Source organism: Mauremys reevesii, linkage group 1 (assembly GCF_016161935.1).
Source record: "Mauremys reevesii isolate NIE-2019 linkage group 1, ASM1616193v1, whole genome shotgun sequence".
Taxonomy (NCBI): Eukaryota; Metazoa; Chordata; order Testudines; family Geoemydidae; genus Mauremys; species Mauremys reevesii.
Genome location: NC_052623.1, coordinates 275,779,809 through 275,798,228, shown reverse-complemented (window position 1 = coordinate 275,798,228; position 18,420 = coordinate 275,779,809). Strand labels below are relative to the sequence as shown.

General features: G+C 38.1%; 1 protein-coding gene across 6 annotated transcripts in view; it reads right to left on the bottom strand.

Annotated features, from left to right (window-relative positions):
• Nucleotides 1-18,420, bottom strand: part of ANKS1B (ankyrin repeat and sterile alpha motif domain containing 1B) — a 753,186-nt gene that overhangs the window by 626,838 nt on the left and 107,928 nt on the right. For all 6 annotated transcript variants that reach the window (XM_039494857.1, XM_039494866.1, XM_039494872.1 and 3 more), the window contains exons 3-4: nucleotides 14,206-14,362; nucleotides 1,117-1,413 (exon numbers count right to left, since the gene is read on the bottom strand). In XM_039494857.1, coding sequence (XP_039350791.1) covers nucleotides 1,117-1,413; nucleotides 14,206-14,362 — 454 coding nt within the window. The remainder of the gene's footprint in view (nucleotides 1-1,116; nucleotides 1,414-14,205; nucleotides 14,363-18,420) is intronic.

The window sequence follows — 18,420 nt, the reverse complement described above, 5'->3', positions numbered from 1 at the left end:
AATTTTATATTTGAAGTAAAAACATTATTTTTACCCCAAACATAGTCCAGCCATACAAAACAAGAGAAATCACAAATATTAGGTAAGACAGGGTCAAACAGTACATTTCTACTCCTACCTTTAACCTAGAAGCCAGATCATTTCCCCGCATTGAAGAGTGGCTGTACATGGTTTATTGCTACAGTACTGTATATATTTTACCTTCCGATAGTTTTTTATTTAAAACTGGCACCCTATTAAATATGGAACTGTATGCTACTGAAAATAATTATGTTGAGTCAGAAGTTTCAGGAATCTGTTGCAGTACAATTTTGGTGCAGTGAATATTGCTTTGTACTAGGCTTATGTAAGAAGACCCAAAAAAAAAAAATCAGAAAATTCAACTCCTGAGCATCCATATCTTTGTCTTTAGAGCTGGATAGACCATTGGAAACTGAAGCTATGTGGCTCTAATCATTTCTACAAAACAAAACAGCTTCCATTGCAACCTTCACTTAACTGGTGGAGTTAGAAATGTGTGACAACCAAAGAGGTCTAGTGAAGCAGGCAAACTAGTGGATGCAGCTGAACTTGCCAACAGCTCTCTGCTTAAGTTGTGTTTTAGCATTCTTATATATTCTTCGTGTCTATGTATGTTGAATAAACTGATTATCTGTATATCTAAAGCAAAATCTCAGGCAAACTTATTGTCTAGCTTTCATACTCTGTTTAGCACAAAGGACCATAGCCTCAATAGATGTAAATCAGCATAGTGCCATTGAGGCCAAGGGAGGTAAAGTAATTTACACCAGCTGAGGATGGGGCTATGCCAATTTACATCAGATGAGGATCTGGCACATACTATACAATTAATTTCATAGGCCCTGGTTCAGGGAAGCATTTAAGCACATGCTTAACTTTAAAAAATAACAGGATTTAAGCAAGGGACAATTTCTTGAATCAGGGCTATACTATCCAGTAAGTACATGCCATAAATTGCAAATATTAGTCTATTTTATACATGACCTTGCAGAATTTCATGATTTCTTTTAAAAATGCCACATAAATGTATTTTAAAACAGAAATGACTGGGAGCTTCATTTATATATAAAGACTGGCAGAAAATAGGACACTAACTTGGCAGCTGACATCCATTCCAGCCTCTAGTAGCACCTGTACAACAGCTTTGTGGCCGTTACGTGCAGCAAGATGCAAAGGTGTGTGTTTCCTAGTATTGCAGCTCATCAGGTTTGGATATGCATTGATGATCATCTTCACTACCTGCAGACGCCCATATAGTGCTGCGAGATCCAAAGGAGTTTCTAATTTATTGTTTCTTATTGTAGGGTCTGTTAGTTCTTCCAGTAAAACAGCAACTACTTCTGAATGTCCATATTGAGCTGCACAGTGCAAAGCCGTTTCATTTTCATTGTTCTGTTAAAAAAGAAAATCTTAAGACGTTCATGTTCAACAACACAGAATGCTAACTCTGCCTTTACTAACCCATTGTAAATAAAAGGTTTGAAATATGGTTCAATTTAAACACAGGGAGACAAATCTACTAGAGTGTTCCTAATTTAGTAAGAACGTCTCTAACCAAGCCTGGTGACCCTCCAGCAATTCAGCTCTGCCCACATTGGCCCCAGCTATCTTCCTTACCACACTGCTAGTGGAAGGAATTTCAGTGCCTGTTGCCCTGACCATCTGCTAAGACATGTTATCTCTCTCTTGACCCAGCTTCCTCTGAAATTACAGTTCAAGATCTTTTGCTCGGAAATGTTCTAACAGCACACTAACTTAATAGTCTGCCCTGCCACAATGGGTCATTTGAAATAAAACCAACGTTTATTAAGATAGTAGAGAAATACAGAGAAAACTTGGAAAATGAAAATTGTTTAAATAACATTTTAATCATTTAGCATCTCACTATAAATATTGCTGCTAAAGACAACTATAAACCTTTGTGGCAAGATCTTTGTGTGATAATCAGAGTCCAGATACCCCCAGGGGAGAACGGGGGTTTGAACCCAAAAGAATAAGCTGCTGAATCAACTGATTGTATATAATGTTATTGTGCTATAAAAATATGTGGAGTAAGATCTTTTATGAAAGTATTTAATGTTCTAAATGTAATGGTTATTATGAAATTTGTATACAGACTGTGGTTATGATTTATGTGTTTGTGTTTACAGAAAACCATTCTCATAATTTGTAGTGCAGCTTCACCACCATCTCACAGCAGGGTGGTGGGTTGCTAGGCAGGGAGGGGCAGCCTTCTCAACCAGACAGGACTAGCTCCAAGCCCCTATCATTGTACCATCCAAGAAAAGACAAATGATGGGCCATTAGAGTTAATGGAAAGTTATTGAGACAACTGGGAATTCTCCCCAATCTGAATAACCATGAGTCATCATGCCAGGAGACGGTGGGGGGGCGGCGGGGAAGGGCAGGTGGGGAAGAAGCCTTTCAAAAAGGAGAATAGAAACTGAAGCTTTTATCCAAAAACTGTCTGTGAAACACCAGATTCTCCCCTACAGTTAGGGGGTAGGTTGGCAAAATGTGCAAAGGCAATAGGCAACTTATATTAGAAAAGGGATTTTATCTAAGACAGAAGTGCAAAGCCTGAGGCTGCGTCTTTCTGCTTATTTACTGTGCAACTTGTATGTTAGCTCTCCCTTACTATTTCATCTTTGAATGTGTGGTTTGTCTATTAAACAAACCTTTTGTTTATTTTTACCCCAAGCAGGTATCTGGTGTGCAAGCTAGGTGGAACCTGCATGCTAAAGTGAGCTGATAACTGGGGGACTCGTCTTCCACAACCAGTTTGGATCAAATACCTTCTTGGGTCAACCTCCTAACCAATATAGAGAATAAGCAATATCCTCTTTGACTGTACTCTTCCTGTCTTGTGGACAAACTACAATGGTTGAGATTTTCGAGATCCTTTGTATGCTCTAATGACTCCCTGTGCATCTTTAGTGATACAAGTCTTGGTTAAGAAAACCTTTGTAAACAGTTTGTCCCCAATACCATACTCCAAACCACAAGCATGAGTTATTCATACAGGCCTAAATTTTCAAAACGTTGTGAACAAAACTGCACTAAAATAAACAGGGAATTGGAGCCTAATTTTCACGCACACTTACTGCAATTATGTATGCACTTCAGATAATTGCAATAAAATAGCCAATCATGATACATTGTGCATGCAATTCCCTTATTTGCATATTCAATGGAAGTAGTTTCACATAGAAATTAGATGTGTAGTTGCATGCACATTTTGTATGGATAATATTAAAAATGTGGGCCCTAGAAATTTTATAAAGGTTCAGAAGTTTAACATAAAACTATAAATCAGATATAGCTACCCATCAAATATACAATTGAATATTTAATCTGAAGGGTTATAACTTTTTTAGTCATTCATGGATGATATATAAAAGAATCTGGAATCTCATGTCAATATTTTGATATATTTGTCTGAAAACAATTCAATTCCATTTTAATTAAATCATCTACAGTTCACACATCCCTAATGATCTGGCTATTTATATTTTCCTAAGGATGATTCAAACAAAATGTGTTCAGCTGCAAACATATAGGTATCTAATGATACCAGTTAGTCCAAAATCCTAATAATGTAGGATGGGATGAAAATTAACTCCTTTTGCATAATGAATACCTGACCTGAATTGTTATATGAGAACATATTTAAAGAAAAATAGATTTTAAAACACTAGTTTTAAATAAAAGCTTCTGTAAACCACAGTTCTCTGAAAAATATTGTTCTTCATTTTTTGCATAACAACCCATGTGCCCACTGGCAAAAGTAAAATTATACTTGGATTAAAGATAAAACAAACTGATTTTGAAATTAAAAAAATGGGCATTTCTGAACTAGAAATAGATCCAATTTGGAAAAGATCTGATATTAATTAAACAATATATATCTGCTGACAGAACAGGTAATGTATATACTGTTATACCTTTAATTAACCTTAATAATACAAAATAACCCCCCCATTTTCCCCTAAAAAATATCAATGGATGGAGTCATTCATGAATGAGAGACAGAATAATTAAATTTTAAAGAGAGTGTTCCAACCTGTTTTGGAACCCTGTACAATATTTATCTATCTAATTTGACAGACTTCAGTATTTCCCTGAAATACTCTATCCTGCAAACAAGTAGTGATGCTAGTGGGGAACATTAAGTGGGTTCTTATAGAGTCAGAATACTCTGAATGTAGGAGGGGTGGGAGAGGTTCTCTAGAGAGAGAAGACAGGATTTGTATAGAGTAGTTCCACCCAACTTGTCTGCCCATCCTGGAAATAAGATCTGAGCTGAACTTAATGTATTTGTGTTCATTTCTTTGTTAATAAAATCAACTCCCATAAAGGAAGGAGTTTGGACTCTACATAAGGTGTGGACTGTATTTGAAAACATACTGGCAATGGCATGCTCATCACCAAGGATTGAATCATCCCACCAGATCTGTGCATTGAAGAAAAAGGCTGGGGGTGGTCATCCCCTGCCATTTGGAAGCCACAGAATGCACTCTGCAAGGTGATATTGGGGAGGATGTAGAGACTGGATTGGCTGGAAGAGAAACGGGGCAGGTCAGAGGGAAGGGGGATTACCATTTCCAGCCCCATGGAGTTCAGGTGGAAAAAATAATATAGCCTGGGTCTGTATTATATTTTCCACTGAGCCCCCTCCTGAGGATCTTGAGAACAGCCTTGCCGGGATGTGGTTGAAGGGGGGGACGGGCGACCAGGAACTAGAGCCAGTGAAGCAGCACTGGGTATCCACACAAACAGCCCTGACCTTCTATGACACGTGCCAAACTGTTGAGAGCCACCAGGCAGGGTGGGACAAACCTTGCTCTCCAGTGAAATAATGGGAAGGAACTTTGCAATTGGGATCCTTACAAACTTCCTGCCCCAGAGACCCGTCATGTTTACCATAGGAATGGTAAGTAAAAATCTAACATGGCTGTGAACCACTGACGGACGTGACAACAAGGATTTAGAGACATCAAAAGCATGAGTTGGTACACATACTAGACAGATAAATGGGTGATCCTAAATGGACCACATTTACCTCCTGCCATATAACAGGCTGACAGTGCTTGCTTGGAGCACTCCACCCTGTTATCAAGTGTTGATCCTGCTGGAAAAAGTTAAGCAGGTTCTTCTGAGTCACTCAGGCAAAGGGCTTGTTACTCTATCTGGTTATAATGGAGTTGGGAGTGTCTTTCTAAAAGGGGGTAATGGCTGATTAATCCTGTAGTAGGAACCCTAAGGGCAGCTATGACTGGAGAGAACTCTTGAGCTTGATGTTAATTTCTTTGTTAAAGCCATGGCATAGGAAGGTATTTGTTTTTGACTCTTTTGGTGTGCAGACTTTGTTTTACAGTAAGTTTAGAAAGACACCTGCCCTTCTTCTTTCCTTGCTTCAGAAATGGACCAGTAAACTAAGGAAGAGCCCATATATTTCCACACAAACAGCCTGCCTACATCCAAAAACAAACAGAAATCAGAACTCACCCCATGCCCAATACAGTCAAGTATTTTTTTAATTAAAAATCCAGAGTATTTTAAGACAAACTAAAGACCCAATCTTCTCCTCACTCCTCCAGTAACTCTCATTCACCGAACTATTCCAGCCTAGAGCAAATGTAAAGAGTTGTGAAAGTGGGACCTTGAGAGCTTGCTTATTTGAGCTCTCTAATATGAGGTCTGCATTTTTACAAAGATTTGTGTGCTTCTTTCAATTTGTTTATTTAGGGGCTTCCATAGCTGTTTGAACTTTCTGCTGACTATCTCGCTTTGTCGAGGAATAGGGTTCCATTACCTGCTAAGGCCTGGTCTGCCCAGAAAACTACAAATATTTTATGACAGATCAACCACTGGGTGATTTAAATACAGAGATGAGAATAATGTTAACCTTCAATCAAGAAAATGTCTGCATTTCCACAACTATTCTCTGCTCTTGGATGCATATATGTGGCTTCCATTAACTTATCATAGTTTTCTGGAGAACAAAATCGGGGGGTGGAAAAGGGATGATTTGGGCTCTCTAGAGATCATGAGAGAATGGTGAAAGGTTGTTTTCACATAAACTAGCCTTGGATAGTTCCCAGTAAGAAAACCTAAGTCCAGTGGTTAGCTAGATCAGAAGATCAAACAAACCAGCACAAGGACATTTAAGAAAACTAAGTATCTGTAGATTAAGTATGTTTGCAACAGAAATGTAGTAAAATTCCAGAATAATCTACCAGATGCTACAAATGCCAGTTGCAAGAAGATAAATACGTTTAAATAATCATTTAATTAAGAGCCAAGGGCCATTTACTCTTCTTGTTGCAAGATATTTTGTTTCTCTTCACTTCTCTCCTTTAGGGCAGCAACTATCTCATATTAAGGTACCAAACTTTTTTAATCAATGACACTTAGCTCTTGTAAGTGCCGTTCAAGTTGCTTTATGCATACCCTGAATGCAGCAGAGGTCATGCTTTGGAGAAGACAACCCACATCCTCATTTAAAAATGGAGGGTGGAGGGAAGAATAGAATTTTTTTTACTGAATACAGAATACAAAAAAAGACATTTTCTTAGCCTATTTTGGGCTTGATCCTTGCACCCACTGAAGTCACTGAAGTGACATCAATAAGAACATGTAATACCTATACCTCATTCTGATGATTCAGGGGCCTCAATAAATGTATCAAAAGTTAATTATTAACATGTTTTACAGCAATAAGGACATCCAGCACTCCTTTTCCTCACTTTAGAGCAAATTTCTGAACAGGTACTAGAGGCACTACAGAAATATAAAACAAGATTACTTTTGTAATGAAAAACACAATCTGATGCACTGAAGCATGCTGTTCTAAATTAAATGCATAAAGTTCTGGAAAACTCTGTGTCAGATGCAGAGAAAAGGGCAGAGAGAGTTACAGACTGTAGAGAGGAAAATTACCTAGAAACATCATCAGTGTCCAAATCATTTCTTTAAATGTGTTAATATTCATATTTTGTCAATAAATGTAGAAAGATCACAATTTTGAACCAGGTAGTCATCCTCCATATCTTTCATTTTTTATACCTGATTATGTTTTCACGCTTTTCTTGCACTACTCACATTTGCATATTGAGCCATCTGGTGGCTGTCCTTTGGTGCATGTTAACTTTTTAAAAAATATATTTTGGCTTCTGAATAGATGTATATATTTTGATGAGGAATTATAATCGCCACAAGAAATGCTTGAATAGATGGAACTATATTGATGAAAGTATTAGCCTGAACATATACTGACAATTATATATTTTATAGTACCTATAGTTTTAAATGATATATGATGCATTAATTTATTAATGAATCCAGATCTCTCATTTGTCAATCAGTCTACAGCCAAATTATAGTTTAAACATTTTCAGCATTCCACATCAGTTTGGTTTAAACATTTTTCCGTTTTTCAATATCAACCCTCTTACATTTTGTAACTCAATCTACATACCTTTCACATTAGCTAAAATATATCTATGTAAATAATGCCTTCACTAATCTTAATCATATATTATTTGCCCTACAGTATTTGATCTATGTTTATTTTGGAGAGTTGTCAGTCTACATTTCCCTCTCCCCCACGGTTGTCATGCAATTGTTGGCCTCCTTACTGGTTTTAAGACATAGTTTTATATAACTGGAACAGTAGGGGGCATTCAGAGCTTAAAATGCTGGATATGATTCTATAATATTAGCAGATTATATTTTAAATCTGTAGCAAATACTTCTGCTTACTTACAATACCATATTTGAAATCTATTAATTGATATGTTTTGTGTATGTAATATTATTATGTAGGACATGCTGCTCTCATTTGCTGTACATCTTTGATTCTTGCTCTGCTCTTTAATAGTTTTCTTTTCAAAAATATTTATTTTACATAACATTGCAATAAACTATGTGACAAAGAAGGGTATGTTACAAAAGTAATGTAAATAATTTTTAATCATGGGCAAAATTATCCTTTGTGCAGAAAAACCCACAAAAGAGAAAATATTAATGTAAGCCATGCAAAAAACTGATTTTGGGTGGGTGGGTGAGATATGTGATGGCCAAGAAGTGGCAGAGAGCATGGCTATAAAACAAGGAAGAGTCTGAGGATGTGTGGGAAATTATATATTCAACTCCACAGATCTTGAGGCATTTATGTGGAATACCATCCTCTGTGCTTCACTCAGACCCCTACCTTTCTGACAGCATAGCCAGGTCAGTTGCCTTGCCACACTGCCATTGGCTACCTGCCTGTGATTGTGCCTTACTTCTCCCTCCAAGGGAAGATGAAGCTGCATGGAAGACTTAATGCTGCATGGAACATTAAATAATATGGCAATTTGCCATATAAATCCATAGACTCATAGATATTTGAGTCGGAAAAGATCTACAGTATATGGTTGTCAAGTCTAATCCACTGCCAATGAGGGCCTGGTCCCTACAATATATTATCTAGTGCTCCTTCCAATCAGTTTTAAAACCTGTCAAACTATAGTGCTTCCACTTCTTTCCTTGGGGGACTGTTAACAGATCGCACCATGATTTTTTTTCTTATTTTCATCTGATTACTTCTAATTACATCCCTTTGTACCACATTAAAAATTGGTCTCTCTCCTTGTTACTCCCATCAAGAATTTCTAAACAGATATCATGTATCCCACTTGGTATTTTGTTTTTCAAAATCTTATTTTTCCTCCACAAGCCTAAGTATTCTTATTTTGTTATTACCTTTCATTTGCACCATAATTATATTTAATCTCATTTCATATGTTTGAGCATTAGTTTGTGAGGCCTAATAATGATTTGAATCCCACTTACCTATAAATTAGCTGTATGTGATTTGGCCAAGACAGCATGGGATTCCCATGATTGTTAGGCGTAGACAAAATAACAAACAACTAAATTACAGGATTTTTTGAACTCTCTAGGCCCCTCATTCCCCTCCAGTTTGATTCCTCTCAATCTGAAAGAAAAGTTGTTAGCCTACTCTTGCTAATAGTGAGTTCTGCTGCAATAAATATTCCTTAGGGAGGGCCTCTGTGATGGCACAAACTACACACACACAAAAACAATCAGCTAAATGGATTTAAAATTCATTTCTCTGTAGTCAACAACACACACATGGGTTCCATATAGCAGCATACCACAAACCCTGGGGGAGGGCCAGCCAGAACACCTAAAATTAATCTGAGCAGAGGGCACAGGGAAAGGGGAGGATAGAATAGAATAGGAAGACTGAGTTTCCATTCCCATTCCATCCTGAAAGCACTCTGACTGATGTGATAAAATGCCGTTAGTGCTTAGTAAAGGTATAGAGAGAATGCCTAGTTGCTGCTTTGCACAGCTCATCAACTATCATTTCTCCTCTTTCTGTGCAGGAGATGGCAATAACCCAAGTGGAATGGGCCCAAATTCTGATCTGGCGTCTCAGCTGCTGCACAGGCTTCTTGAAAACCGTATCTGTTCCAGCTGGCTATGACATAGCTTTACACCGTCTCTCCCTCTTTAGACAGCTAGTAAAAGATCAAACAGTCAGTCCACACTATGGAAGTATTCATTCCTGGTTAAGTAAAAATTAAGGCTGCTTCTCAAATCTTAGTTGTGCCACATTTTATCTTTGCCTGGAGACAGAGTCAGAAATTTGGGAAGGAAATGTCAAATGAAAAGGGGATAAAACTGAGGGAAGAAAACAGGAGTAAGTGTTAACTAATACCTTATCCCTGTGAAAAGTTAACTATGGTGGATGGCAAGATAAGGCCACAGTTTCCACAACCTTCATAGCTGAAGTTGTTTCTAATTAGTTCGTAAGATTTGTTGGTCTGGACTGTGTCTTCTTAGTGTCTAGCAAAATCCTGATCAGGGTCCAGAGGCACTATAATAATGCACATAATATGTTTATTTAAATGGCACTAGAAACACCACTTCCAAGGTAAAAAGATGTTGGTCTGTTGCACTGAATGGCTTAAAGTGATGGTTTACCTAGTTTCTCTAGTACAAGAGGGAGAAACTAAGGACCAAACGGGAATCTCAATAAGTGAATGTTTCAGAATACTAGACGGGAAGTGCTCACTGTCCCATCATCCACCATGTCATTTACTGCACTAAGGGACAAGATATTAATACTGGATAAGTCACTTGTTCAGGGATGGAAAAGTAGTAACCCTTAGTGTAAAATCCAGAAGGTTTGAGTTTTATAACATGGGAGGGAAACCTTGTTTTCCGAGAGGATAAAATATTTTACCCCAAAAGTGGATGCTTTGAGGACCATGATTCCAGAAGGAAAGGTCTCCCCACCTATGCCATCAGGAACAAACTTAATGTGTTAGCTGTCAGAAGGAGAGCAGGGTGTTTGATTTCATTTAAATTATTAATTGCAAGCAAAATCTTTGAGAGATTTCCCATCATTTTTAGGGTTAGTGGCACAAAATTCTAGATTCCGCTTGATTTTAGACAACTAGTAGATAGAAGATCTGAATACATAGGAAGAATCTTTAGGAGCCAAGAAGTGAATGGGATTTTGATAAAAAAAAATATCTCTGGTAACTTCCACCACCATTCTATCTAAGGAATCCTTGAAGGAGACATTGGAATCCAAGATTAAATCATCTATCTTTGACCAGTGCAGGATTATAAAATCCACTTGACAGGTCAAATAACCTGTAAATTCCTGAGGGAGCTACTTTATTTTTTTTATTTTATTTTTTTTAAAAATTAAAAATTAAATTCCTGAGGGAGCTACTGTGGTGCTGATAGCTAGCTGGCCCAGGTCACAACCCCAAAGAAGTGTTAATTGTACCCATTCACTTGTGAGTGGATATCAAAGAGATGTTAAATGAATTGGTAGGCATAAACCCATTCCCTGATCTTGATAAGAAATCAAGGAAAATGTATTGATGATTGTATTGTTTTCATCTGTCTGTATCCTGTACTTAATTAACCTTAAGATCAAAGATGTGTATATTCTGCATGAAACTGTATTGTTTTCACTTATCTATCTCTATTATAATGAATGGCTGGCAATTACCTTATGTAAATCTGTGTAACTGGATTACATGTATATGCATGGGAAGTAGAAGGTTAGTGTCAAAGAGTAGGTCATTGAGTGTCCCACAATAGGAAATCTATGGACACATGCTATGCTATGCTGGGAACACCTGTCAAACTGTTTTCAGCTTGTCTTGCTGTGATCAAGATCCATAAAATACTGGATCCTGGGAGAGATTGTTCATCTCTGGACTGCTTGGGTTCTGACAGGGGGAATCTTATGCGATTGGCTAGAGGACCCCAAAATTATTTTGGGAAACCTTGAGGAACTTATGGAAAGCAAGCAGACACTACATCTCTGTATCATTTGGACTACAACTCTGATTCCACTGTAATGTAGTTTTATCTGCGTTAACCTCTCAATAACTCTCTCTTTTTTCTTAGTTAATAAATCTATGGTTTAGTTACTAAGGATTGGCTACAGCATTGTCTTTGTTGAGATCTGAAGTATACCTTGACCTGCAGGTAAGTGACTGGCCCTCTGGGGCTGGAAGTAACCTAATGCATGGTGAATTTGGTTTTAATAACCTTTCAGAATAAAGTCCAGTTTGTCTGGGTGGTAAAAGGGGGCTGGAATGCTTAAGGGGACTGTCTGTGACTCCAGGGTAAAACTAATATAGTGATGCAGGAGTACACTTTTGTTACTGGCTTGGTGAAATCTAATGATAGAATATACCACCACTTTGGGGTGTCTGCCCTATTTTCTGACAGTCGGTCCTGCGTTTGGCATTCTTAGCTGTGAGCCACTCCAGGCATTGTGACAGTTACATCTTCTGAACAATCTTGTTTGTCATCCATTAAGATAAATGCTGTCTACATAAAATTTCAGGCACAGAGCAAGCTTCTTCTTGCTTTTCCACCCCCAGGAAAAGGGTGTCTCTGAAGGATCCAGTTTCTGCTCTGGCCTTCCAAGTCTCATAGGTTCAGACAGTCCTCAGACCATTTTCCCAGTCTTCATTTGAGAGTCCTTGCTAAATCAGCAGGATGCACCTCAGGCTCAATCTGACACAACAAAACAACAAGACTTAGGGAGTGCCAAAGCCTGGGCACTTATACTTATGAATTTAGTCTTAGGGGCTGAGGCAAATAATTGTCTGAACAAAGTTACGGAAGTTTCCAAGGAAGGTCTTAGCCAGACTCTTAGGATTTTTCTCTGGAGGATAGAAAAAAAGAATTTTTAAAAAGCATAAGCCTTCATGAAGCATTTATTACTTCGCCTAATGATTGCTGGGGGTAGGGACATAGACTGAAAGGGGCTGACAACCCTTACCTCATCTTCTGACTCATCTGTTCTTTCAGAGAGGGCCACTTCTCTAGCAAGTGAGTTTTTCTTGCCTTTGTGCAGGCTAACACGGATGGTTTGCCCTTTGGCAGGAACCTGCACAGCCTCAGTAAGGCCAGCAGCTGTTCATTTTTCCTTTGTGCACTGGCAGCAGCTCCTGGAAAATCATTACCTCAGGAAGCAGAAAATGTCCTTTTTCTTCAGATTTAGAGTACAGCTGGTCAAAATGTTTGTCATGAAAAATTTTCATTTGGTTTGATTTTTGTAATTAAAAAAATTAATAACAAATTAAATGCAATTTTTATTTAATTCTGAAAAGGTGGGAACTCCCTCTCCCCCACAAAATACAATTTTTCAGTTTGAAGCAAAATGAATATTTTCATTTAGTTCATTTTGAATGTTTTTCTTAAAAATGAAAAAAAAATTTCTAATGAAATGAAAAGTTTCCATTTCTTTCTAAATTTTTCATGAAAAAAATCAACATCTTCTCCAACCAGCCCTACTTCTCAAAGTGTGCTGACAAAGAACCCAGAAACTGTAAGGAAGCCTGAGAAGTCTCTTCAAGATGGTGGCCAGGTTTAGCCGTAGAGATTTCCTTGCTTCTTTCTTTCATAGAAGCAGCACTCACACTGCAGAAGAGTGCATCACATTGACAGTGTGCTAATCCCGTAACTCAACTGGTCTTGTCCTTGTCAGGTGCTGGTTCCAGATAGTCAGGCCTTGTGGATGAAGCCAGACATAGGGGTCCGAACTGGGATAAGGGCAGTGCTGGCACCAGGGTCCTGACACAGGCTGGGGTCAAAACTGAAATCAGAGTCCGTAGACAAAGCCAAATAAGTATTGTAGCTGAAGTCCAGCTACATGCCAAAAGTCAAAGATGGATGGTCAGAGTCCAAGGGTCTGGGGGTGAGGAGGCAGATGCAAGCTGAAGTGTGTATATAACAGATCTGGAGCACGATCAGAACAGCCCATGGACAAGGCTGGAATGGGGCCTAGGCAAGGCTGGGGCAGGAACAGGAACCATCTCCAGAGCAGGCTGGGAGTCTTGAGAATCTGTTATACTGCAAGGCACTGAGAGGTTTCCTGGCCAGGTAGTGCCATTAGACAGACTAATTTACAGCTCTGGTGGGATTAGAAAAATACCTGAGCCTGGGGGTCAGTTGATATGGTTTCTGCTCAAGGATTGGCTGCTGTCTGGCCACAAATCCCACAAGTGCAACTATTATGAAACATGCGTAACAGTCACAGAGGGTTTTGCAGCAGCTATATCACCAGTTAACAGCCTGTTGAATAGACCCTGCCCCCTCTACCTACTATATCTTTTTTGCCAGTATTTGCCATGCACCTGAAGGGATGGATCATTTAGCCCGTTACTCACATATATATACACATACCATATTTCTTTGTAGTATATGTATGCACAATAAATTTGTCTTATGTTACATTCCAAATAGATAGGAAAATATTGTAATTTACTGCATAAAAGTTTTTAAGGAAGTGAATATGTTACAAGTGAGTATGTTGCTTATTGTACTTGATTGTACAATCAGGGTACTGTGAAAGCTTAAGTTTTGCCTTCAAAAGGACTCAAGAAACAAATAGCAATGTCTCAATCTTCCTTAAATATAGTTTCTTTAGTGCCTATGCCCAATTCAGCAGAAAATATATTCTGCACATGCAACATGGAAGACTTTACCAAACCCAAAATAAGTTTCTAGAGCATTAAATTGCATGGAAAACAGACATATTTTGCTGAATCTGGCTATAACTCTGTCAAACCTAAACAATACTTACTTTTATTTTCTGATGACATAAACAAAGATTTTTAATCACTTCACCTGTTCATTCACTCTGGAGTGTGATGGCCCATGATGGATGAGAATCTTCACAATATCTACATCTCCTTTCCAAGCAGCCAAGTGTATAGGAAAATAACCTTTGTTATCTGCCACATTAGTTGATGCTTCATACTGAAGTAATTTGAGAACTATATCCCTGGAAAACAGGGGGGAAGGAAGGAAAAAAGCTAAAAATTGAGAGGACAGCTTGTTTTATAAAGTTTGTACACATTGTCAAAATGTTTATTCTTAATAACAGATGAGCCAAATCCCACAGTCATTCATGCAAACCTACTGAAATTAATTTGCCTAAGAACTGAATACAGATTGCAAAACATAGAACAAAATGCTGAATTTCATGTTTCTTCTTTATTTTATTGACTGAATAAAGAGGTTACTCACTGACAGTAATGCTGGTTCTTTTAATGCATTGCCTCCACAGAGACACACTGTAAGACACATGAGCCTACATAGTTACTCAACCTTTTAAAACAGTAGCTGGCAGTAAGAGATCACATGCATGTCCCTTCAGACTTACATTCCACAGAATGAAGGCATAAGAATCCCACTCCCTAGTTCCTCTTCCGCTTCAGAAGTCTTGCTATGAGTTGAGCTCTGAAGCACAGTGCAAGAGGGAGGGTCAGTGTGGAAGGCAGTTTATTTAGAGTACGAGAGTTACTCTTGGTAAGTAACCCCTTTTTCTTCTTCATGACATTGCCTCCACAGAGTCCCATAGCAAGAGATCATCTAACAATACCACACTTGGGTGTTTACTAATCTCCCTGGAAATCCTGTTTTCATTTTTGGCTTCTTACTCTCCATCTTCCAAGATGAATGAGGAACAAAACAACTTTATTATTTTTTCATGTATATCTGGTTCCTGTTAGCATTTTTAAATTGTAATTTGTAGGGATTTACCATACTTTACAATAAAAGATTAAATAGAAGGTGCTATATTAAGCCACTGGTTTTTAAGCAAAATTCCATATTGATTTCAATAGGAAGTTCTGCTTAAAAATGATAGTAAGGTATAAGCTACAGTTAGCAAGTATGCTAAAAAATAAATCAGTTGTGTCCTACCTGTAAATTTGTCTTCTCATGGATGGAATGATCTTCTGACAGCCCTGAATAATTAATAAGTTAACTACACCCATAAGCTAGTAGAGGCAGTTCTTCGCAAGCAAACACTGGCTCTTTAAGCAGGGCTGGCTCCAGGCACCAGCGAATGAAGTAGGTGCTTGGGGCGGCCAACGGGAAGGGGCGGCACATCCGGGTCTTTGGCGGCAATTCGGCAGCAGGGCCCTCGGTCCCTCTCAGAGCGAAGGACCCGCCACCGAATTGCTGCTGAGGAATGAAGTGGAGCTGTTGAGCTGCTGCCAAAGTGCCACCGATCATGCTTTTTTTTTTCCCCCTTCGCCGCTTGGGGTGGCAAAAAAGCCTGAGCTGGCCCTGTCTTTAAGAACTGGCAGTATCAAAAATCTTAGGAGTACTTTCAAAGCAGACTGCAAAAAACATTATTTAATACATTAAGAACTTCGGACTTGACTAAAAATACAGGCAAATGTAAACCCTGAGGAAATAGCTGTGGTCCCTAAATCTGTCCCAAACACTGCAATAAGAACAATGGCATACTGTCGGAGACACTGGACAAAAGAGGGAGAAAACATACCAGTGACTGAGATACACCCATATCTTGCCACTGAAAGAGCACTGCTGCCTTCAGAAGAAGACATGACAAATCTGGCACAGGGAGGCCAAATAAAGGCTGTGAGTCCAATGGACCGTTGCACTTGGGTCTTGAATGACGTCTTATGCTGGGTTTACCTACCACTGAGAAGGTCAAACTGTGAAAAAAGGCCACAGGAAGCAAGGTTAGCCCCACTACTACTTTGATCCAAAAGGGGTGGACCCAAGAAACAAGTCCAATCACTGCTGTGTTTCAACTACTTCCTGGTGGAAGCAAATGACTGAGAGGTTTGGCATGATGTGGGCTCTTAGGAGGCCAACACTTTGACATCCAGCAAAAATGTGTGTCTTGAACGGCCTCAAGTGGCCTCAAGTTAACCTAGGAGTTGTGCTTCAGGACAACAGTAGAGCCACTCGATTGAGACAATATAATACGCTGTTTAAAGGGTAGCATACTGTACTAGTAAAAAGTTAAAAAACATAGAAGATAATGAATGGAGTACTGCAGCAATTGGGATTAGGTTCAATATTCATTCTATAAACAAAATATTTTGATCAAAATACAACTAAGATGTAGTAGTAAATAAATACATATTTTATACTTTTGTTTTCTCCAAATCAGATGAACCAGCAAATGATGTAGAACAATGAAATCAGAATTCAGGGAAAGCTATAGTGTTTATGAGCATGGATAGCTCAGAAGTTGCAGTTTCGGCAGATACAAATTAATGAAGTCTAGGGGGGTAAAAGTTACCTAAAGAGTATACTTTTAACTGAACACTGAGCAATAAAAAGACCTGGGAGTGATAACAAACATAACCAAGAACGATTTCAAATAGAAAATAAGGATGTACAACAGAAATATTGGATGGCCATAAATAACATCTTAAAGGAATGTATTATATCATCCCCTGAATAACTTATTAAACTACTAGTAGGCTGCAGTACACAATGATGAACACTGGCAGTAAAAAAGAGATCATTGGTGAGATATAAAAGGTACAGAATAGAACAATGATAGAAATGATAGAATGAACTGGTAAAAGGGTGTAATTAGAATAGTTCTGAATTTGATTTGAAGGCGTTTTTCATGCTCTAGGTCTCCCACAGCACTTTACAAAGCACTGAGTTTGCTACTGATAGGACAGTTATTGTGAGGTCTAACATAGCATATTACGCATTTGGTGGTAAATAACCTCTATGTCCTGGCCAACATTTCTTCTTTTACTAAAATAGACTTTGATGTTCAAGGTTGGTTATCTTCTACTCTTTCAAAGAGTGCCAAGGTAACCTTAACTTACTACAGACATCTATCAAAAATGTAAAGAATGGATGTCTTTTCTAACAGCTCATTTGAAGAGTATGTACTGTGGATGCCATGAAACTGATAGGATAAAAGCTGTTTTGATAGAACACAAGAATCAGAGGTCATGGACTGAAGCTAAAAAATAGCTTTAAAGGAGTTTAAGAGAAATGTTCTACATAAATGTGAATAATCACAATGTGAATAAAAGCAATGTTAAAGGTACGTATTTAAAATCACAAACAATCAGAAAATGTCAAAATTAAGACTCCAGTAACAATGTTGATTCAGCTCCATTGTGCATCCTGTACATTTTATAGTAAATACGAATATATTTATTATAACCTACAAGCTTAACCAGGAACAGACAATGCAATATATCTGCAATACAGCCAATTAATGTTGCTGTAGAAAATGCTATTTTTTTAATTTTCTGACTATTTGTGATTTTAATTTGCAACCCCAACATTTTAATGTACCTTTTGTCATTTCATTTATTTTGCTATTTAAAATTAAAAGGGAAAAAAGACATTCTCTTTGTTTAATTTTACTGTAAATTGTTTTCATTTACATGTGAAATTTACAAAAAAAATTATTGAGGTGAATGGGAAGGGGGAAGAGTTAATTTCCACACTTGCAGATGGTTGTTTTTTGTTTGGCTGGAGACTGTTTTTAACAGGTTTACATTGTGACAGCTCTTTTGTTACAACACAGAGAGATATTTCCTTTTTTGAAAAAATAGTAAAAGCTAGATATTTGGAAAAAACTACTGAATGTAACAAATATGTAGATACCCAATCACGGGATCTTCAGAAAAAATGCACTCTTGTTTTGTTTTCTGTCCCTGATGATAAGACAGGCAGTGTTTTGGGACAATTTTGAAACCTGTGTGTACCAGTGTGATATTTACAATTTCTCTCATATAAATTTTCCCAGCGGACGCTCCTGCTTTGCTCATCCCTTTGCTCAAGGAAGCAGCTGTCCTCTTGCCTGTCAAAATGGGCAGCATAAATGTGCATTGTGATCTCTCAGAGTGGTCATGGGGAGAATAAGTCTTCATTAGGTATTCCTAACTCTTACCAAATTATAATGAGCATGCTCAGAATTGATTTTGAAGTCAGTCGGAGTTGAGGATGCTCTGCAACTGTCAGGAGGTACTTATACCCCATAGGATTGTGCCTTATGTCTATATCAACTTTCAAGTTTCAAATTCAAGCCATTTTTGC